The 22,006-nt window shown below is 54.5% G+C and overlaps 1 protein-coding gene across 2 annotated transcripts; it reads left to right on the forward strand.

Moving 5' to 3' along the window:
- Window positions 1-1,267: 1,267 nt before the first annotated feature.
- PRKCG (protein kinase C gamma) lies at window positions 1,268-21,890 on the forward strand. 2 transcript variants are annotated; one of them, XM_061389203.1, is made up of 19 exons: window positions 1,268-1,385; window positions 2,786-2,993; window positions 3,370-3,401; window positions 4,408-4,490; window positions 8,603-8,714; window positions 8,879-9,010; window positions 9,773-9,929; window positions 10,545-10,679; window positions 10,967-11,054; window positions 11,566-11,595; window positions 14,921-15,073; window positions 15,373-15,561; window positions 16,587-16,678; window positions 16,775-16,837; window positions 16,973-17,111; window positions 18,115-18,195; window positions 19,336-19,443; window positions 20,758-20,898; window positions 20,995-21,890. In XM_061389203.1, exons 2-19 carry the CDS (start codon window positions 2,824-2,826, stop codon window positions 21,181-21,183), a joined length of 2,094 nt encoding a protein of 697 aa, XP_061245187.1. In that variant the 5' UTR covers window positions 1,268-1,385; window positions 2,786-2,823; the 3' UTR covers window positions 21,184-21,890. The 2 variants fall into 2 exon arrangements, with proteins under 2 accessions (XP_061245187.1, XP_061245186.1); XM_061389202.1 differs by having other exon boundaries at window positions 1,278-1,296.
- The last annotated feature ends 116 nt before the right edge of the window (window positions 21,891-22,006 follow it).

Raw genomic sequence — 22,006 nt, forward strand, 5'->3', positions numbered from 1 at the left:
AAGAACAGAGTTTGAGCCAACTCCTGGAAATGGTGAAGGACAGAAGCCTGGCATGCTGCAGTTCATGGGATCGCAAAGAGTCAGGCATGACTAAGCAACTGAACAACAACAAAATGCTGTTTATATCTGTCTCATTCTCCAAGTTCCTTTAGTTTTGCTTCACCCAAGCTGTTCCAGCCTCCTCCTTGGACTACCTTACCTGCAGCCCACCTTGCCCCAGGAGGGTGCCTTGCTTTCAACATCCGGATCTGGTCCTGTTCTCTTCTGCTCAAATCCTTCCATATCACGCTCCACATTGCCCAAAGGTAACACCAAACCCCCTCCGTCAAGGCCTTCAGGATCTGACCCTGCCTGAATTCCCACTCTCAGCTCCATTTTACCCTCAGTGCTAAGCTCCCTGACACACATGGTCAACAGAACACTTCCAAGAAGATGAAATGAATTACTCCTGCCACGAATCTCTGTCCCACAGAAGGTCATCTTGTCAGGTTTCTCCAGGACGATCACAAATACATAAGTAGCATGATTTGGGGGCAAATTCAAGGATCGTGCAACCCATTTTCTCCACCTACAGCCGCAAAAGCAATTGGGAAGAGATACTGCAAAAAGAGGAAGGGTCCTGCTGGAGGCGGGGGAGGGCTATCTAGAGCAGGCTTATGCCCTTTTGGGGAGGAAAAGTCTCCACTGTCCACCCCGGAATTCGGACCTAAATCAATCCCCACCTTTTCGAACGGCGTCTCCCTCCCCACCCCACGCTTGACCCTCTTCTGGAATGCACCAGGACAGCTGTCGGATCAAGGGTGATATGCTGGCAATTCGAGAAGAACCCAAGCCGAACTAGAACAGAGCGTGGTGGGGCTCCTAGGTCCGTTTTCGGGGCCACCCCCCGCCCCCTGTCCTCTGATCCTGGGGGACGGCGGACGCCTGGAAGGGGCTGGAAAGCCAGTGGCCCCCACGTGGGGGGTTTAGTACTCGGATTCGCTGACTCCCCGACCCCCACGAGTCCCAAGGAACGTGCAGTAGACGTCTCGCGCCCCAGGCTCGCCGCAGCGCCACGCCCCATTTCGCGGATCATGCCGGGAGAGAAAGTTCTCAGCCGCGATGCCAGAACAGCCGATCCGCAGGCCCAGACTACAAGTCCCAGAGTGCATTGCGCCTCGCAACCCCGGCCCGGCCGTGGTTGCCCTTGGCAACAGAACCTGTCACTCCTCCCCTCCCACCCTCAAGGAGCCGGAACTGGGAAGCGCTCTGGAGCCGGGGGAGGGACAGACTGCCACCAGAGAGAGGCAGACTCTGGTAGGGAGACGGAGGGGAAGACAGGAGGAAACCTGACCGGGCCAAACGTTCGGAGAGACCCTCCCAACCCCCGGACGGAAATGCCCAGGGTATTTCAGAGCCGGTGGGGGGCGACAGACTCAATCAGTGAGAGACGTGGAGCGAAGGAAAGACCTTCCACCCCCCCCCACCCCCCCACCCCCCGTCCCCAAGCTGAGAGGGATTCACAGAGACAGAGAGACATACGGAGTGGGTGAAGAAGGGACAAAAAGATAGAGCTGGAGAGGGGAGAAGGAAAAGGAGAGAGATCAGCTTAAATATTCAGAGAGAGACCCCCAGCGATGGATAGAGATTCAGAGTCAGAGAGTGGTCAGAGAGGAACAAGCACAGAGGAACGGAGAGGGACAGAGAGAAAGCATCTGCAAAGACCAGGGGAGAGAAATGCAAAGAACCAGAAAGAAGAGAACATAGAGAATGAGACAGGGAGAGAGACACCGATTGACTCTCAAAGAGAAAGACACGGAGGAAAGGGGAAACAAAGCTCCATAGAGACAGAGACAGGGAGGAAGAAGAAGAGATTCAGGGAGACAGACTTGGGAGTGAGAGGGAGAGACACCCCAAGACCCAGGAAGGGGGGGGGGGGTGGTCCACAGGAGGAGTGACAAACGTAGATGGAGACACACAGCGAAGAAGAAAGAGAAATAAAAACAAATTCTCAGAGACAAGGAAAGGAACCCAGACCCAACCAGAGAAACAGAGAGAAAGCTATAGGGATACAGGGAGAGGAACAGAGGCCGAGGGAAAGGGACACTCCCGGAGGGAGACACAGACGTACAAAAATCACAAGAAGCCCAGAGGGAGAACTCGAGACTTGGGTGACATCCGAAAAAGTGAGACGCCAAGACTCCCTCCTGCTCACCGTTGGATCTCAGCACCAATACAAAGTTTGTACAATGAAACGGAGACAGTCAGACGGAGATCCTAGCGGAGCTGCGGTGGGCTCACAGGAGTCGCCGCGGCACCCTGGAGGGGGTCGGGACTGGGCTTGCGGCAGATTGGGGAGGGGGCAGGGCACAGCTCAGAGGATGCCCTCCCCCCCCCCCACCCGGCCTCCGGAGTGGGTGTGCGCACGTGTGTGTGTGTGTGTTGGAGACGGAGGGAATAGTCCCTGGGCTCTCCAGGAAGGGGGTTGGGGGACGCCTTTAAGCCGAAACCCCGCCCCTCGGTCGTCATGGCAACGCCTCCCCCCGCCCGGGGCTCCCACATTTCAGCAGGTGCCGGAGCCGGAGCTCCCACCACCGCCGCCGCCCGTGCCTCCGGCTCCTCCGCGCCCGTGCTCTCGGCTCTCGCTCCCCCTGGCGGAGCCGGCGCGCCCCGGGGCTCCGCTCCCGGCCCCGCGCGCTCGGCTCCTGGAGGTGCCTCGCCCCTCTCACTCCCACCGCGGCATCTCCCGCCGGCTCTTCTGTCCTGCCGAGCCTCCGGCTAGTCGCCCTTCCACCTGTTTCCCCAGACAGGCAGGATCCCGGTCCCTGCTACGTTCCGGGGGCCATGTCCGGCCTGGGCCCCGGCGGAGGCGATTCAGAGGGCGGACCCCGGCCCCTGTTCTGCAGAAAGGGGGCTCTGAGGCAGAAGGTGGTCCATGAGGTCAAGAGCCACAAGTTCACCGCTCGCTTCTTCAAGCAGCCGACCTTCTGCAGCCACTGCACTGACTTCATATGGTGAGGGAGGGGGCTGAGGCCCTGGGGGATGGGGACCCTTAATGAGCAGGAAAGAGGGGGTTGCGGCCCTGGCTCCTGGCTCCAGGCTGGGCACGGGTTAGGGGCCGGCACTCCTGGGTCAGAGAGAGCGAGGCGGGGGTCCTGGCCTTCCGGGTCCGAAGGAACAGGCTGGGGGCCTGGGCTCCTGAGTCTGAAAGAAGAGGGACACGGACGAAGGGGACAGGATTTCGGGGTCCTGAGAAGAGGAGGCTAGCTGGGGTTCAGACTCCTGGGTCCGACGGGAGGGGGTGGGAGTACTCGGGCCTCCCACGACCTGCAGAGGAGAGGGGGTCCAGCACCCTTTTCTGCACTGACTTCAGATCCTTGACTCTCACAGGGGGATTGGAAAACAGGGTCTGCAATGTCAAGGTAAGAGCAGGGGACCTGGACTCCTGGGACCCTCGGGAGGGTGGAGGCTGGGGACCCGCAGCCTAGGCTGCTTGACACACGTGTTCGCTGGTCCCCAGAGAGGCGCGGGGGAGCGCGGGGCGGGGGGTGTGGCAGAGACATTGCCTGCAGTGGTGGGGGGAGCTCTGACGGCGGGGCCACCGCGGAGGTGGCACTGGGGGCCCCTCCCTCGGCCGGCTCCAGGTGGGGACAGATATTTGGAGAATCTGTTGCCATGGGAACAGGGAGATTTGGAAAAGGGGAGCTGAAGGGGGGGCTGGAGATGCAAAGTCAGAGCCCCCCCACCCCCCACCCCAGGCTGCCATTGCCATGACAACACCACCCGTCCTAGGAAGGGGCAGGCCGGGTGGGGTCACCGATGGGCGGGTGGGGGCTGGGTGGGGCAGGCAGATATGGGGGCCGGGGGAGGGGGGGCGAGTCCTAAAGTACCAGCTGCTACTGCTGAGAGCAGAGTGAGTCAGGGAGGGGGGCGGGCCGTCGGCGTCGCCCCCAGACTCACTTCTGCCCAAGTTGATGCTCTTTCTCCGTTCTGTTGAAGGACCTCTCTGTGTCTCCTCCCTTCTAGTCTGCCTGCCTCTCTCTTCACTTTTTAATCTCTGTCCGTGGATCCTGCTTTCTCTCTCTGTCTCCATTTCTGCCCTCTCTGTGTCTCCCTCTCTCTCTCTCTGTCTCTGCCTCTGTGTCTCTGTCTCGTCTTTGGCTGTGTGTAGGCACTGGGCGCTCTGTGTTTCTCTGTTTCTGTGATTCTCTGCGTCTCTGTTTCTCTGTCTGGGTCCACCTTTAGAATCTCTGTCTCTCAGTGTCTATCTGTCTCTCTCTGCCTGTCAAGGTCTCTGATTTTCTCTGTATTGAACCCTATGGAGATCCCTCTCACCTGGGTTTCTTTCTGTCTGGGTCTCCCCTCTTTCTGATTTTCTGTCCACTGGGGTCTCTCTCTGCTCTGGATTTCTATGATTTTCGCCTTCAGTCTGCAGTTTTGTGGTTCATCGACGATGCCACGAGTTTGTGACCTTCGAGTGTCCAGGCGCTGGGAAGGGCCCCCAGACGGACGTGAGTGCCCGGACACCCGGTTCTCCCTCCTCGGGCCGCGCCCCCGCCCTCACCCCCTCGGCGTCCGTCCCAATTTCTCCTGCTATTTTTAAGGCTGGGAGGGAAGGGGGGCTGGAGAGATAGGGAGAGCTAGTCTGGCCCAGATTCCCTGCCCTTGGCCTGGAAAGGGGGAATGAGAGGGGACCGAGACTGGCTGGGGACCCAGGTGGGGGACAGAGAGGAGGCCTGGTGAGGGGACCTCGGCACTGGAGAAGGTTGGCTGTGATCCAGGAGTCAAGAGATTTAGAAAGCAGAAGGATGAGGGGCAGAGAGAGAGACAGAGAGGGAAATTGATGCAAGCACTGAGATCCTGAGATAAGACAGAGAGAGAACGCTCAGAGATGCAGAAAAAAGAGAGACCCAGGCAGATTGGGGGAGGGGGGAGAAAGCAAGAGCAGTGGAACAGAGTCAGCAGCATGGGAGGAAGGAAAAGGGAACCCAGAAAGACTGGGAGAGACAAACTCAGAGACGGAGGGGCAGACACTCAGAAAGGTTCACTAGGGTAGAAAATGGTAGATACGGGAAACTGCTTAGCAGGTACCGAGAAGGAAACCCAAGAGATCTTGTCATGTACACGCACACACATATATGCACTTATAGATGCCCCCTGTGTGTGCGCCGTGCACACAGACACCCATGTGCACACACACGGATGCATATTAGACCCCTGTGTGCACACACACACACAAATTCCCCCATGTTGCACACACATTTGTGCATGCACACGTCCCCCATGTACACACACACAGAAACAAACAACCATTCTCTCCCTCCTCTCCGCCCCCAACATCAAGGGGCTAACAAGAACTGTCCACCCTCCATGCCCACCCCTGATCCCTCCTGCACTCTCTGTCTGGCCCTGGGGCTCCTCTCTGTGAGCCTCAGTTTCACCCTCTATAAAGTGGGGTGACCATCTGGTGCTGACCTGGAGAACTTTCCGGCATGATGGAAGCATTCTGTATCTTTGTTGTCCAGCTGCCGACCACCGTAGCTAGCCGCCGAGGGATGGAAGTTTAAAATCCTGCTTGGTTTAGTCGCTAAGTCGTGTCGGGCTCTTTGCGACCCCCTTGTACTGTAACCCACCAGGCTCCTCTGTCCATGGGATTCTCCAGGCAAGAATACTGGAGTGGGTTGCCATTTTCTTCTCCAAAAAATCCTGCTTAATTTGAATTAATAAATAGCCACCTGTAGGATTTCCCTGATCCAATGGTTGACTCCACACTCCCACTGGAGATGGCAGAGGTTCAATCCCTGGTCAGGGAACTAAGATCCCACATGCCACGCAGAGCAGCCAAAAAAAAAGAAACAGCCACCTATAGTTAGGGCTCCTGTGTGGGATAGGCATCAATCTAGACGCCCCCAGGCTTGTTTTGACAGTTTAGTGAAGTCAGGCAGCATGAGACTAGCCCAGGGTTTGACACAGAGTTGGAGACGGTTTTATGGTTAGCAGATGGAGAAAGAGGCGGATTGAGAAAGAGAGAGAGCACACCACGGAAGTCCACGAGGCATTTTGCCAGCTTGTCAGGTCAAGAAAACTGAAGTTTAGAGGATACGACTTCCGAGAACAAGGTTGAGCTCCACTGTCTCCCAGCACCTATATGTATTATTTGCTGCCTTCACCTGTCCAGCTCCAGCACCACCAAACACTCGCATCTGATTTACCCAGGGCTCATTGCGTGCACTTAACAGGGATCTTGTATCTAGCGTAAGAATGAATCTTCTCAACAGCTTATAAAGTTAGGTATTGTTCCTGTCCCCATCTAACGGAGGCTCTTGGTCAGGACACCTGGGCTTGAGTCCCACCTGCACCGCGTTTTGGTTCTGTGACCTTCCAGAAGTTAATTTCCCTCTCTGTTAATTTACAGACAGTTCCTTGTCTGTAAAATGGGGTTTAATAACCACACCCTTATCTGATAGGATTGTTTTAAGGACTGAATGAGCCAACTCCTTGGGTATGAATACCTGGTATGTAGCAAAAGGCAAAATACTAATTTTTATCATTGTAAAATTGTTACTATTCTTGGTGAGGAAACAAAGGGAAATAGTGTGGACAAGGCCTTTCCTCTGTATCTGGCTTTCTTTTTTCTCTGTGAAGCATTAAGCTTTTATTCTTGTCAGCAACACAGATCAAGGGCTTAAGAAGTGCTCAGGGCTCAAGATGCATGATTGCATTCCGTTTGCACAAGAACTCTTTCAGGGAGGGCTCATGGTCCCATTTTATGGGGAGGCTCCCTGAATTTCTCAAAAGGGTGGTGTGAGGGAAGATCACACAGCTGGGTCGTGGGCAGAGTCAAAATCTGAACCCTAATCTTCCTAATCGGAACGCCAGTACTGTCTCCTTTTTTAATAGCTACTTTCACCCTGAGAATAACCACAGCAGCTCCCATGTCAGGTACCCTGCTGGGAATTTTCAGCCACAGCAGCTCATTTCATGTGGCAGGAACACTGGGAGCTCGGGTCAGCTGAAGGTCTTTAGAGATTCAGAGCATGCAACTGCCAACACCTTTCCCCACCCAAGTACAATTCAATCCCCACTAAACTTCAAAATAAAATCCTAAGAAGATCTTGAATGTTCACCCTATAAAACTCTTGCAATGCACTCATAGAAAATCGAATCTGGGTCTCCTGCATTGCAGGCAGATTCTTTACCATCTGAGCCACCAGGGAAGCTCCAAAGTGTTCGTCACTCATTTGAGTCTGACTCTTTCCGACCCCATGCACTGTAGCCCACCAGGCTCCTCTGTCCATGGAACTCTCCAGACAAAAATACTGGAGTGGATACCCATTCCTGTCTCCGAGGGATCTCTCCCACCCCTAAATCAAACCCAGGTTTGATTTGCACTGCAGGCAGATTCTTTACTATTGGAGCCACCAAGGAAGCCTGCTTAGAAAAATGCAAATATCAAATTATTTCATACTCAGACATTGTTGAGGGTGGAAGGAGAAATGCTTTTCCTGGTGTCTTAAATTCATGCTTAATTGGAATTGAGCTATAAGCACTGCTTCAAGAGATAGATTGTTTATTTCCATTGGGCAGATCAAGACACTGAGGCTCAAAATGGGGCATGTACCTGAAATCACACAAATGGGAAATGGCCCAGCTCTTGATTAAACCCAGGGCTACGTGGGGACTGCAATCAAATCGCTAGTAATAACCATGGTCGTGATGATAGTAGTAACACTACCAAGCACATTTAACCAGACCCTGCTGTGTGGTTTACACTTAATCTTTGGGATACCTGGGTCCCTAAAACTGAAAGGGCATAGTCTGCATCCCACAAGGGGCTCAGAGAAGGTGGTCATCATTGAGCAGACATTGAAAGAAGCTGACCATGAATAATCCGGGGTTCATGGTGGCCCACACGTCCTCAGAGAACAGCTTGTGGAAGACCATGGGGTAGGGACTGTGGGATCTTGGAAGCCTCCACTTCCTTCAGATTCTTCCCATATTCCACCTTGTTGGTACAACCTTCCTTGATCACTCTATTTCACATTTCAATCCCCCCTGCATCCCTAATAATGTGCATTCTCTGCTCCATCTTTGTCCAGAGCACCTATATCCATACCTCATACTATATATTCTAAGATTTTTTAATGGGGACTATTTGTTAAAGTCTTTATGGAATTTTGTCACAATATTGCTTCTGTCTTGTGTTTTGATTTTTTGGCCCCAAGGCATGTGGGTCTTAGCTCCCTCACCAGGGATGGAACAGGTACCCCCTGCACTGGAAGGCAGAGTCTTAACCACTGCACCACCAGGGAAGGCCCTATATATTTTATTTGTCGTGTTCATTTTCTGTCTCCCTCCACTAGAAAGTAAAGTCCACACGGACTGCAGTTTTTATAGGCTTTGCTCAGGGGCTGGGTCGTCGCACCAAGAAAGTGCCAGGCACACTGTAGGTGCTCCATAAATACTGGAGAGTGAATGATGAGGCGGAAGAGCAGGAAGCCTGGGAGAGCAGGGCTGAAGAGGAAGAGCGGTGGGGGCGGGGGAGTGGGTGGGGGCGGTGCTTGTTCAGGACCCCCTCTGGCCCGCCTTCTGACCGGCTCCTTCCGACCGCCCCCCACGCCAGGATCCCCGGAACAAGCACAAGTTCCGTCTGCACAGCTACAGCAGCCCCACCTTCTGCGACCACTGTGGCTCCCTGCTCTACGGGCTGGTGCACCAGGGCATGAAGTGTTCTTGTGAGTCTGCGAACCCAGCGCTTCGCGGCCCCTGCAAAGGCGCAGAGTCTGGGTCTCGAGTAACGCGCGTGGTGGTGGGGGGAGCGTGGAGGAGGGGAAGTGGGGTCTGGAGTTAAAGGCGGGACCCACAGTCCCACCTCCCAGTTCTGTCCCCCCGCCACCAGGCTGCGAGATGAACGTGCACCGGCGCTGTGTGCGCAGCGTGCCCTCTCTGTGCGGCGTGGACCACACGGAGCGCCGGGGCCGCCTGCAGCTGGAGATCCGGGCGCCCACTTCCGATGAGATCCACGTTACGGGTGAGACCCCGCCTCCTCGCCTGGCCCCGCCCCTTTCATCCCAGGGACTGGGTCGAGTCCACCCGAGCTGCCCACCCACTCTCACCGACCCAGGAAAGCCACGCCCCCTCACAAAGGTCACGCCCACACTGCTGACCCCGCCTGCACAGGCTGAGCCACCCGGCCATGCCCCTTTCTGCTCGAGGCCCCTGGTCTCCAGCCTTGCCTCTCATGATGGCTGTTGTAGGCATCAAGGTCCTGGGGGTGGAGGCGGGTGCGGACGAGAGAAGAACTGGTCCCAAGTGAGGTTCCGATTTACTACATGGCTTCCCAAGTGGCACAGGAGACATAAGAGCCCTGGGTTCCATCCCTGGGTTGAGAAGATTTCCTGGAGGAGGGCATGGGAACCCACTCCAGTATTCTTGTCTGGAGAAACTCATGGACAGAGGAGCCTGGCGGGCTACAGTCCATGGGGTCGCAGAGTCGGACATGACTGAAGTGATTTAGCATGCACGCATTGGTGATATGGCCAGGATCCTAAGGGAGCCAGGGGCTTTGGATTTGATTTCTGGGTCACTGGCTGAGGAGAGGGCTTCATGCCCCATCTTCTGGGTACTGGAGAAGTAAAAGATTTTTTAAAAAAAGAAAGAAAAGGAAACAAAAAACATGGGTCATGGAAGAGGAGGTTGAAAGATTGGAAGTCGTGACTGCTGGCTGGGGGAAGGCTCCAGGGCCTCTCCCTGGATCTTAACCCCATCTGCCCTCCTTCACCTACCCCCTCAGTTGGCGAGGCCCGGAACCTCATCCCAATGGACCCCAACGGTCTCTCCGATCCCTATGTGAAGCTGAAGCTCATCCCAGACCCTCGGAATTTGACCAAGCAGAAGACCCGCACGGTGAAAGCTACGCTAAACCCTGTGTGGAACGAGACCTTTGTGTTGTGAGTCTCGGCTGCAGGGGCGGCCCAGTGATGACTAACAGAGAACGGTCTGAGAGTCCTAGTGGCCCACAAGACTACAGAGAGCAGGTGTTAGGATAGGAGGAGCCCCGCAAAGGGAGAAGAAGGCGGTGGGAGGAGAAAATGAAGTGACTGAGGAAGAGGGATGGAGACACAGAAGGTGACCGTTTTAGAGCTAAGACAGAGATCAGAGAGATTAGACAGACCCTGAGACTCAGAGGAAGAAACATAAACCCAGGGAGAGACACAGACGGCATGGGGCGGGGTGTGATAGGTGGGCGGCAGGAAGAGAAAGAGAAGCCAACTGAGAGAAAGACAGAAGGACGGTTCTGGAGGGAGAATAGGAGAGATCCGGAGAGAAAAGCCCAGAGGCAGAGATGCGAAAGACCAGGGAGGGGGGCTGAGAGAGCCGTCTAGGTTGACTTCGGGCCAAGGCGGGGACAGGGACACTCTTCGGGAGGACTAGGGTTGGGAAGACACTCCGCAGAGCAGGAAAGAGGCCCCAGCTCAGGAGGTTTGCCGGCTCCTCCAGCATCGAGGATACGGAGGTCGGGGAGCCACGAGCTGGCCCCTCACTGCGCCCCGCTCTCCCCGCAGCAACCTGAAGCCGGGGGACGTGGAGCGCCGGCTCAGCGTGGAGGTGTGGGACTGGGACCGGACCTCCCGAAACGACTTCATGGGCGCCATGTCCTTCGGCGTCTCGGAGCTGCTCAAGGCGCCGGTGGACGGCTGGTGAGGGGCGGGCGGGGGCGGGGCTCGGCGCCGACACCCGCGCCTCCATCCCGGGGGCTGTGGTCTCTCTCCGCCCGGACGCCATCGTCTCGGCCTCCCTGGGCTGTTTGAACCTTTTCCCCCCGTCCCTCTCTTCTTATCTCACTCTTTCTTTCTCTATTTCCGTCTCTCCATCTCTTACCCCCTTTTGATGTCTCTGCCTCTCCCTTGGGTGCCCGCCCCCCGTGCCCCATCCGTCTTCCCAACCTCCCCCCTCCCTCCCGCTCTGGTCTCCGCCTGTATGTCAGGTACAAGTTACTGAACCAGGAGGAGGGCGAGTATTACAATGTGCCGGTGGCTGACGCCGACAACTGCAACCTCCTCCAGAAGTTCGAGGTACCCAGACCCCGACTTCCCCAGCCCCCAACCCCCCGGGGAGCGCAACCCCCACAGTTCAGAGCTGGCCTTCCCCAGACTCCATCACTGCTTGCCAACTGATCCGGGGACGAAAATTCCCAGAAGACCCTGGAGTTCTTTCTGCTTTTCTAAGGGAGTGCTGGGAATTAGAATTCCCATCCATCCCCAGGACTTCCCGGGTGGCGCTAGTGGTAAAGAATCCTCCTGCCAATGCAGGAAACACAGGAGAGGCGGGTTCAATTCTGGGTCGGGAAGATCCCCTGGAGGACATGGCAACCGACTCCAGTACTCTTGCCTGGAAAACCCCATGGACAGAAGAGCCGGGTGGGCTACAGTCCATTGGGTCGCTAAGAGTCGGACACCACTGAGCAACTAACACGCACACACATCCATCCCCATGGCTTGGGGATCGAGGGGTCCCTCTCCCCTGCTTTAGGGCCATCGCCTACCCCTCCCAGGAGGCTCTGACTCTGACTTTCTTCTCTCTCAGGCCTGTAACTACCCCCTGGAACTATATGAGGTGAGAAAAGCCAGAGGCTTGGGTTGGAGGCAGCTTCAGTCCTGTGGTCTGTATCTCATCCCTCTCATATCTGTCTGCATTTCCACATGTGTGGGTGGAACTCATACCATTCCTAGGTCTTGTATTTGCTGAGTAATTGGAGTGCTCTGGAGGTCAGTCTGACCCTCAGGCAACCCCTAAAGGTAGGGACAGCATCACAGATTCCTTAGATCCAAGGGCCCACAGTCCTGAGGCTCTAGGGCCCTGTAGCTATCAATTCTGGGTCCCGTGTTTCTGGCATTCCATGGGCTGTGGGGCCTGGCTCTGGAATTCTGTGGTCTGTCATTCTGGGCCTGTGGTTCTCGGATTCTGTGGCGACACTTCTGTTTCTTCCCGGCACTGAAGGAGGAGCAGAGCTCTAGGGGATGTAGGTCCAAAACAGGGTTCTCTCTGCCACCTCCACCTCCCAAGGCAAGTGTATTTATGCCGATCGCGTTGCAGTCTTCAGCGTTACTGTTGCTGGGGAATGGTAGGAGGACCACAGCCGATGGGAGGATCCTGGTAACCCTGCTGCTACTGGTACCCGTGGGGAGCTTCCATCGTGCCCTGACTCCCCTCTGGGCTGAATCAACCTTGGGGAGCAAAGGTCAGGATCTTACCAAGGCCTTACCCAGCCTCCCCACCCCCCCAGCTCCCCACCCCACTGCGCGCCTCTCCATGAGGCGGCCAGTAGCATCTGTCATTCCACCCTGTAAAGGTTCAGGAAAGGGGCTCTCGCAGACCCAGGCCCTTCTCTGTTCCTGACTTTGTGGGTGTGTCCCCCCTCGAGTGGCCCCTAAGGACCCTCTCTTGTTGGGTGAGGACCGTGCAGGGCCACCCCCAGAACAGCGTCAGCCTGTGAACTGGAAAAGCCAAAGGCGTCTGAGGAATTCCCAAGGGCGAGCTGTGGTGTGTCTGGGGCACTTTCGGTTTCACAGGTTTCCTGCCCAGGACAATCCCTGGGTCAGGAAGAGAAGATCCCCTGGAGGAGGAAACAGCAACCCACTCCAGTATTCTTGCCTGGAGAATCCCATGGACAGAGAAGGCCTGGCGGGCTACAGTCCCTGGGGTCACAAGAGTCGGACACGACTTAGCGACTAAGCTACCAGGGCACCCAGGAAGCACAAGGTTAACCCAGTCTGGCAGGGGCTGGGGGAGGTGATCAGGGAGGACTTTCCTGAGGAAGGGACACCTGAATTGCTCCTTGAGTTTTTCTGTCCATTTCTCACTGTGGCCTTTCTCTCCTCCATTGGTTTTTGGTGTGTTTTTTTTTTGTTTTTTCGCTTCCTGAACACCTATTTCCTGAACTTTTACGTAAGTCATGCCCTATTCTGGGAGTAGAATCAGGCCATTCCCTGGGGAGCTCCACTTTCAATGAAAGTTACAGATAGAGAAGGAATGTATTTGATCATGGAGATGGCCTCCGGCACTGGGGAGTCCTAAACCTCTGGCAAGACCTGAGCAAGTCAGAGAAAAACTTCATCAACAGGAAGTACAGGATTCCCTGGGTAAAGGAGAAGGAGGACAGATTTCCAGGCCAAGGAAGGAACAGGTGCCCTCTCTCTCTCTTCCCTGGTCGCTCAGACAGTAGAGAATCTGCCTTGCAGCGCAGGGGACGTAGGTTGACCCCTGGGTGGGAAAGATTCCCTGGAGAAGAGAAGGGCAAACCCACTCCAGTATTCTTGCCTGCAGAATTCCATGGACAGAGAAATCTGGCAGGCTACAGTCCATGGGGTCCCAAAGAATCGGCTGTGACTGAGCGACTAACACTTTCACCCTGGCATTGCTTCTTTCAAAACAACATATTTTTACTTGAGCCCTCTGTGTGCCAGGCATGGTTCTAATCACTGGGGATATAGCAGCAAACAAGAAGAGAGAGGGAAAAAAGTACACTCCTGCTCTCCTGGGAGGAAGACATTAAACAAAATAAAGGCGCTGATGATCCTGTTAGAGAAAAAGAAGCGCTAAAGATAGGGAGTGCTGTTCGGTGAGATTTTACAATAAGCGGGGAAGGCTTCACCGAGAAAGTAACCACTGGGCAAAGACGGAAAGGAGATGAAATAGTGAGCCATAAGGATGGCGGAGAGCCTTCCCAGTGGAGGGAAGGTCACATGCAAAGGCCCTGAGGTGGGAGCAAGCCAGCAATGTCTGGGTTCAATCCCTAGTCAGGGAACTAGATCCCATGTGCCGCAGCTAAGACCTAGTGCACCTAAATAAGTTCATTTTTTAAGTAATTAAATAGACCAAGTGAGATGGGAGGCCACTAAAGGTGGCCCAAGATGGTTTTGATTTGGACAAGAGGACTGCCTCTGTGTCGAGAGCTGACGGTAGGAGGAGGAAGAAGGCGTCGGGGAGGCTGGCTCAGGGAGGCAATTATGGTAAGCGTGTTCAGGTTCTGGATGTGCTCTGGAGTTAGAAGCACTGGACCTGCATTCAGCACTCAACTCCAGACCCAAGCCACCTGCTGGGTGATGGTGGAGAGGCACAAAGGAGGGAGACACAGTCTCTGGCATTAATGAGTTTTGATTTCTGGCTCTGCTTTTTACCTGCTGTGTGACTGTGTGACTTTTTACCTGCTGTGTGACTTACCTTCTCTAAGATGGGAGATCGGGTGGTGGTGCTGATGGGGAGGATTAATGGCATATAGTAAGCTGTCTAAGTGCTAGCTGAATACCAAACTCCCCAGGCAAGCATGCTGAGTCTCTTCAGTTGTGTCCGACACTTGAGACTGAAGCCTGCCAGGCTCTTATGTCCATGGGATTTCCCAGGCAAGAATCCTGGAGTGGGTTGCCATGCCCTCCTCCAGGGGATCTTCCCGACCCAGGGATTGAACTCACATCTCTGATGTCTCCTGCATCGTCAGGCAGGTTCTTTACCATTAGTGCCACCTGGGAAGCCCAGTGTTAACCGTTCAGTCATGTCCAACTCTTTGCGAACCCATGGACTGTAGCTTGCCAGCCCCTTCTGACCATGAGATTCTCCAGGCAAGAATACTGGAGTGGGTTGCCATTTCCTTCTTCAGGGGATCTTCCTGACCCAGGGATCAAACCCAGGTCTCCTACATTGTAGGCAGAGTCTTTACTGTCTGAGCCACAAAGAAAGCCCAATAAAACCTGCAGGCTATGGGTGAAGTCAGAAAAAGTCCTAAACCAAAGATGGGTGTGGAAACAGCGTTTCTTCTCTCTCCATCTTTCCATTTCTGTCTCTCTCCCCTTCTCTTTTTTCCCTGGATACTGTCTCTCTGAGGGGCACCCCCTTACCCCCTTCCAGGGTCTGACTAGCTCTGCATGTCTTCCCTTTCTCACAGAGGGTGCGGACGGGTCCCTCTTCATCTCCCATCCCCTCCCCATCCCCCAGTCCCACCGACTCCAAGCGCTGTTTCTTCGGGGCCAGCCCTGGACGACTGCACATCTCCGACTTCAGCTTCCTCATGGTTCTAGGAAAAGGCAGTTTTGGGAAGGTTGGATTCTTGGGGCTCTGGGGGAGGGGTCGGGTTTCTTAGAGATGAAATCAGGGTTGGGGCGGGGGAAACTAGGCTTCTGAGCCCCAAAGATGGTTTGATGGTGCCTCTGAGTTCCTGGAGAAGAGAGGCCTAAAGATATGGATACTTGCCCTGAAGGAGTAGCTGGCCACGTCAGGGCACCTGGTCCCCCGTGAGTGAGAGGGGGGACCCGGGATTGTGTTTTTTTGTCTCCTTGAAAGGGAAGGCTAGGGACCAGCGCTCTGGGTTCCCAAGATGGACTAGGCCTCTGTCCCTAGGTGATGCTGGCCGAGCGCCGGGGCTCCGATGAGCTCTACGCCATCAAGATCCTGAAGAAAGACGTGATCGTCCAGGATGACGACGTGGACTGCACCCTGGTGGAGAAACGCGTGCTGGCTCTGGGGGGCCGAGGCCCGGGAGGCCGGCCGCACTTCCTCACCCAGCTTCACTCCACCTTCCAGACCCCGGTGCGAAAGGATGGGGCCTCAGGCTGGCTCAGGGGCCCTGCCTCATCTCCACCACCGCCCCCCCCCCCCCGCCCCGCCCCGCAACCCCCTAGATACACTCAGCACTGGATTTGAGAGTCTGAGTTTGGGGGAGGGCAGAAGACCTCAGTGGACTCTGAAGGGGCGTGGCCGGCTCCTCAGTGGGTGTGGCCAGCACCCAGGGGGCTTGGAGGGCGTGGCCAGAGCACCTGGAGCCTGAGTGGGCGTGGTCTGAACTCCCTAGGGGTTGAGTGGGTGTTTCTGGAGTACTGGGTTCTGGAGTAAAGGAGTGCGTGGAGAACGTCTTCTGAGTGAGCTTGCCTACAACTGGGCTCTGCGTGATGAGGCTGTCACTCGTGGGTTCTTAGTTAAGGAGTCATCAGAAATAAGGCGTTTCCGAAGACTGAAATGGGACAACAAGTCAGAACTGTCAGAGGTTAGAGAGGGCGTGACTCTACTTTGAAGAGCTCTGAGTGGGCGTAGCCAGCTTCCTGGATTTTTTTTCTTTTTTTAATTGGGAATTCCCTTCTGGTCTAGAGGTTAGTACTCCATACTTGCACTGCAGGGGGCCTGGTTCGATCCCTGGTTGGGGAATTAAGATCCCCGCAAGCCGGCAAGGTGCAGCCAAAAATTAAAAAGTAATTTAAAAATTAGTATCATTCACAAGTGAAGTCTGAACAGCTTTGGTCCCTAGCAGGTGGCCAAGACTGGATGTGTGAGTGAGTGGATATGGAAAGAGGTTTCAGTTTTGCTGAGATTTCAAGCAAATGGTGGACCTCAATCTTAAATCCTGGGAAGGGAGGAGGGGAACACCCAACAGTTCAGAGTAACAGAGGATGGAGTGGGTAGAGATTCTGTGATGGCAGGTAGGCGTGGACAGTTGCTCTGGATTTCTGATTGCATGGGCCCAGAGCCTTCTGCGTTGGTCTGGAGTGGGCAGGAATGGACGTTTCCCTCCCCTGGTGGGCGTGCCCTTGCCTCTAAGCCCCCGTCCACCCCCTCCCCAGGATCGCCTGTATTTTGTGATGGAGTATGTCACCGGGGGCGACTTGATGTACCACATTCAACAGCTGGGCAAGTTTAAGGAACCCCACGCAGCGTAAGTCTTGGCCAAGAGAGGAGGGTGGGGGGAAAGCGAAAGGGAGCGGTGTCCCGCCTCTGGCTTCCTGACCCCGCCCCCCGTCCCCTCCTCCAGGTTCTACGCTGCAGAAATCGCCATCGGCCTCTTCTTCCTCCATAACCAGGGCATTATCTATCGGTGAGCAGCCCTGGGCTTTCAGTGGAGAGAATCGGACCCCCTAGAAGGGAAGGGATTCAAATTTCACGGCTCCAGGCTGTTGAACTCTCTCCCCTTCCTGCAATTCCTACCCACTGCACCCCAACCCACCCACAGGGACCTGAAACTGGACAACGTGATGCTGGATGCCGAAGGACACATCAAAATCACCGACTTCGGCATGTGTAAGGAGAACGTCTTTCCCGGGAGTACCACTCGCACCTTCTGCGGGACCCCGGACTACATAGCCCCCGAGGTAACCCCACCTCCGCCGCTCTTAGTGCTCTCCATGCTCGCTGCGTGGATATGCCTGGGAGGCTAGTGTTCGTAATGTGGGGAACTGACCCCGGGGTCTTCACGGGAGTCATGGACTGTTCCAACCGTGTTGAGTATTGTAAGTGTGCAGGGCTGGGTCTCTAAATAGGCAAAGTGGGCAGGACTTGTGGGTGAATGTTCCGAAAGAGCAGGACCCCCTTTAGGGATTCTGGAGAACAGGACCTGTTACTGGACCATTCTAAGAAGCTGGGGGAAGAGTCCTGGTGTACTCTGAGGGGGTGGGGCCCATCCCACTAGAACATTAGGCTTGTGGAGGCTGTCCCCTGAATATTTCAAGTGGGCAAGAATCTGCTCTTTGTTGGGGAGGTGGGGCTAATGATCTGACTGAACATAAGCAGACTAAGAGCAGGTCCCGACTTTTCTCCTTGGGAGAGGTGGGGTTGATGCTGCTGTCCTTGACCTTTCCTGGTGACTCCGTGCTACTGCCTGAGTAACCAGTGCCAATGGTTTCAAAACATAGCTGCTGATCAGCATCACCTGGGAAGATGTTGAAAAATACACACACTTCCTGCCTCTGACTCTGGTCTGTTGTGGCTGGAATTCTTCAGGGCTGGCAACAACTATCTTTAAGCAATCAAGAATCTGGTATGTGTCCAGATTTAAGACTCTCTGGTCTCTGAAGTTCTGTGCTGTGCACCTGACATTGTAAGGAGAGAGTTCAGTTATCTAGATATTCTAGAGGGTGGGCGGAACTTGCAACTTAGTGCTTAGCTCGACTTTATATTGGAACCAAAGGAATGTTCTGAGTAGGTAGAATCTGCTTCTCAAATGTTCCAAAGGATGGAGCCAAAGCGTTCTGAGTGGGAAAAGTTTGTGCTGAAAGCATTTAAAGTTGGGTAGGGTTTCCAGGTGGTGAAGCTAGAGGGGCCCACATTTTCTTAAAACACAATGACCATTGCTCACCTTCCTCCCTCTCTTGCTAGATCATTGCCTACCAACCCTATGGGAAGTCTGTGGATTGGTGGTCCTTTGGGGTTCTGCTCTACGAGATGTTGGCGGGACAGGTAAGGGATGCTGGGGAGAGGCTGGTTTGGCTAATGGCAACACAGAAGGGGTGCCACCTGTTACATGGCCTGTCTCAGGAGGAGCAGGTCAGGAAGGGTTGTCTTTAGGCTGAGTGTAGGAAGCTGTGGGGACGAACGTCAAATGGAAGAGAGCTCTCCATGGTTCTGAAACATTAACTTCCCACAGGCTGGGGGGTTCTTCCCCCTTTTTGTGTCTTGGACCCCTTTCTCAGAACAATGCTTTTAAATACATGAAATAAGACAATAGCATTACGGAAGAAGTCAATCATATTGAAATCTGGCTATCAAAATGTTAAAGGCTTAATTGAATATAATTTAACCAAGTAAATAAATTTAACTGTGTATGGTTGTCTAAGGGTATTAGAATATGGACTTATATGTGACTTCCTACTAATGAATTAAATGGTATTAAATAGTAATATCTCACAGGAATAGGAAGTAAGTAGGAAGGCCTGTCAGTAATTTTAAAGTAGAGATGACTGGGGGTTTTTTGGGTTTTGTTTTGTTTTGTTTTGTTTTGAGATATCTGCAACTCTTATATGATAAGAAAATATCGGTGATTTCCATCAGTGATAAAGTCACAACTACTACTGCTGGGGTTTCTTTCCTACATTTATAAGGCTGAATTTCAATTTTAGATTCCAAAAAATAAGGATGCATGTTTTTTTCCCATCCAAATTCAAGGACGCCCCACTCAGTTGTAGAAACAGACTCCCTAGACCCCACATTAGAATCTTTGTCTGGATACTGCTTTTCCAAATCCGAGAAGACTGGAGGCCACTCATCCAGCCAAGAAAGTGCTTTTACAGTTTTTTCCTGCAGTTTTTCTCTCTTCTATTTAAATGACACATTGCCTAATTAACACCTTGCTGATTTACATAGCAGATAAAGAGAGACAGAGCAGCAAAGAGGTGCAGAGAGCTGAAGCATCTGAGATAGAAAACAAGAGCCTCTGAGAGTGGGAAAGACATAGCTTTAGCGGTCTGGTCACGTTTTTCTCTAGCAATTCGGGACCCCCCCCCCACCCCGGGGCGGGCTCTGCTTGTGGTGGGCAGTGAGGGCAGGAAGGTGGGGCCAGGTAGTCAGGCCTCTGACTCTTTAACGCCTCTACTTTCTTAGCCCCCCTTTGATGGAGAAGACGAGGAGGAGCTGTTTCAAGCCATCATGGAACAAACTGTCACCTACCCCAAGTCGCTTTCCCGGGAAGCTGTGGCCATCTGCAAGGGGGTGAGAGCCCCCTGACTTCCAGATTCTCCAGGCCCAGCACCTACACGCCCCACGGCTGCCATCCAGGACTGCCCACGCAGTGTCTCTGCACATTAGGAAAAGGCTCCCACTCCTCAAGTCGGTTTACTTCCATCTGCTGAAAAAGTTTATATAGCACACTGATCTTGTTAGAACAATCACATCCTGCCTTGCTGCCCCAGGCAGTCCAAGGGCAGCCTCTACCCTGTCCTGTGTTTCCCCCCCGCCCCCCAGCTCCGGGCAGGCAGCGCTGAGCCGAGCGGGTCAGTCGAACCTTACTCCTGCCACTTTTCCTCCAGTGGGATCTGGGGCAAGTCACCAAAACTCTGGGAGCCACCGTCTCCTCCTCCGGGGTTGTGGTGTTAAGGCAGGAGAAGGAGCCTAGCCTACAGCAGTTGTTAGCAGGCTTCTGCTTCGAGCTCCTGTCTCCACGTCTCTCTGACCACATCTCTCTCTCTCGGCTTTTGTCCCATTCCTCTGCCTCCATCTGCACATGATGGGGCTTTCTGTGTCACTGCCTTGTTTTGTTTTTTTTTTCTTTTTCTGTGTCCTTCGGGATCTCTGTTCACCTTTTCCATCTTCGTCCTCCTCTTTCTGGGTCTCTATTACCTTCTCACCAACCCCTCTTCACACACACACACACACACAATCCTCCTTCTGGGTCTCTCTCATCTTCTTTTTCTGGGTCTCCATCTTCCCCTTTCTCTGAGTCTCCTCCTTCATATGGGGTCTTCATCCCTCTCTCTGGGTGCTTGTTTCCTGGGTCTCCACCCTCCTCTCTTTGTGGGCTTCCGTCTCTCCCACCCCTTCCCATCTTCTCCGTTCTCTCTTCTCCTACCTCCTCCTCCCTTCTCTGTTCTCCCCGCTGAGTCTTTCCCTCTTTCTGGGTCTCTGTTCCCCCTTTTCTCTGGGTCTTCTCTCTTCCGCCTTCTCCTTCTCTGCCACTTTCCCTCTGGGATGTTTTCCCCGATCGTCTTCCTCTCTTTCTGGGTTCTCTGCCGCTCACACCTTCACACCCTGATCTTGCTCCTTTCTTTGTGTGTCCCTGGGTCTCTGGGTTTGAGTTTCATTTACCCCGCCTCCTTTATCCCCCCTTCTCCTCTTTCTCTCTTCCTCTCTTCACCCCTCATCTCTGCACCGCGCCCTCCCCCCACTGTTGGTTCTTCTCTTTCTGGATCTCCGTGTTTGTCTCTCCCTATTCCTCCTTCCTCGTCTTCCCCTCCACCCCCGTCTTTCTCTGGGCCTCCTTGTCTGGGACTCTGTCTGTCTGTCCGTCTCTCTCTGTGTTCCCTGCAGTTCCTCACCAAGCACCCGGCCAAGCGCCTGGGCTCAGGCCCGGATGGAGAGCCCACCATCCGCGCTCACGGCTTTTTCCGCTGGATCGACTGGGACAGGCTGGAACGATTAGAGATCGCGCCTCCGTTCAGACCCCGCCCGGTCAGTCCCCTCCCGGGAACACCATGCTGGCCCCTAAGAGGGTGGACCAGCCACGCGTTCCGACGCTTCACGTTTCCCTCCCGGTGTTTTCCACAGTGTGGCCGCAGCGGCGAGAACTTCGACAAGTTCTTCACTCGGGCGGCGCCGGCGCTGACACCCCCTGACCGCCTGGTTCTGGCCAGCATCGACCAGGCTGAGTTCCAGGGGTTCACCTATGTCAACCCGGATTTCGTGCACCCGGATGCCCGCAGCCCCATCAGCCCAACGCCTGTGCCAGTCATGTAATCCCACCTGCCGCCACCAGGCGTCCCCACGGCTCCCTCCTCCGCCCCGGCTTTGGCCCTCGCCTCACCATGCCACCCGCCTTTCCAATTCTAGATATGGCTCCCCAGCGTTCTGGCCTCTGCCCCGCCCCCCGGGTTCTAGCCGCCCCGCCCAAGCGTTCCTGGCATTCCGCACTCCCAATACAATCTCTAGAGTCTTACCGTGTGCTAGATTCTGCTGCTGTTGAGCCCTAGATTCTGACCTGCCTGAGCGTCCTGGACTCTGTTCCATCAACTTACAGAACTGCCAACACCATCCCAATTCTCCTTTTTTTGTTTTGTTTTGTTTTTCCTTCTTCTTCTTCCTGGGAAATAGTCTCATGGGATGGACTGTTCTAGACTAGGATTCCAGAACATCCCCCCACCTCCGAGGCCCCTCCCACCTCCGCTCCAGTTCCAGAGTAAGTGGGAGGCTGTGCCCCCTTGCTCCAGTGCCCCTGTTCTGCGCTCTAGGGATTCCTGGGACATATGGAAGATATTCCCCGCCCCTGTTCTCTGTCAGCTTTTGTCCTAGGCTCCCCCACCCCTAGACCCATCACCGCATGGCTCCTCCAGTCCTGCTCGGAACCCCACCTCTACCCAAATGCCTGCCACTCTCGGGACTCTCCGTGCCCCCTCTTCCGCCCAGCCACAACTGCTGGAGAATAAATTTGGGATGCTTATGTTCAAGTGTTTGGATGTTTTTCTTCTAAACTTAGAGAATGAAGGGGGATGGAGGTGGGACAATGACTGTACATAGAAACACACACACACACATACAGAGGCTGAGTAGGGGCTGCAGAGAG

Source organism: Bos javanicus, chromosome 18 (assembly GCF_032452875.1).
Source record: "Bos javanicus breed banteng chromosome 18, ARS-OSU_banteng_1.0, whole genome shotgun sequence".
NCBI lineage: Eukaryota > Metazoa > Chordata > Mammalia > Artiodactyla > Bovidae > Bos > Bos javanicus.

Coding starts and splice junctions, on each gene's coding strand:
- PRKCG (XM_061389203.1), top strand. CDS start 2,824: ATGTCCGGCCTGGGCCCCGGCGGAGGCGATTCAGAGGGCGGACCCCGG. Junction 8,715..8,878: donor CCAGGGCATGAAGTGTTCTT/GTGAGTCTGCGA, acceptor CCCCGCCACCAG/GCTGCGAGATGAACGTGCAC. Junction 9,930..10,544: donor TGGAACGAGACCTTTGTGTT/GTGAGTCTCGGC, acceptor CTCTCCCCGCAG/CAACCTGAAGCCGGGGGACG.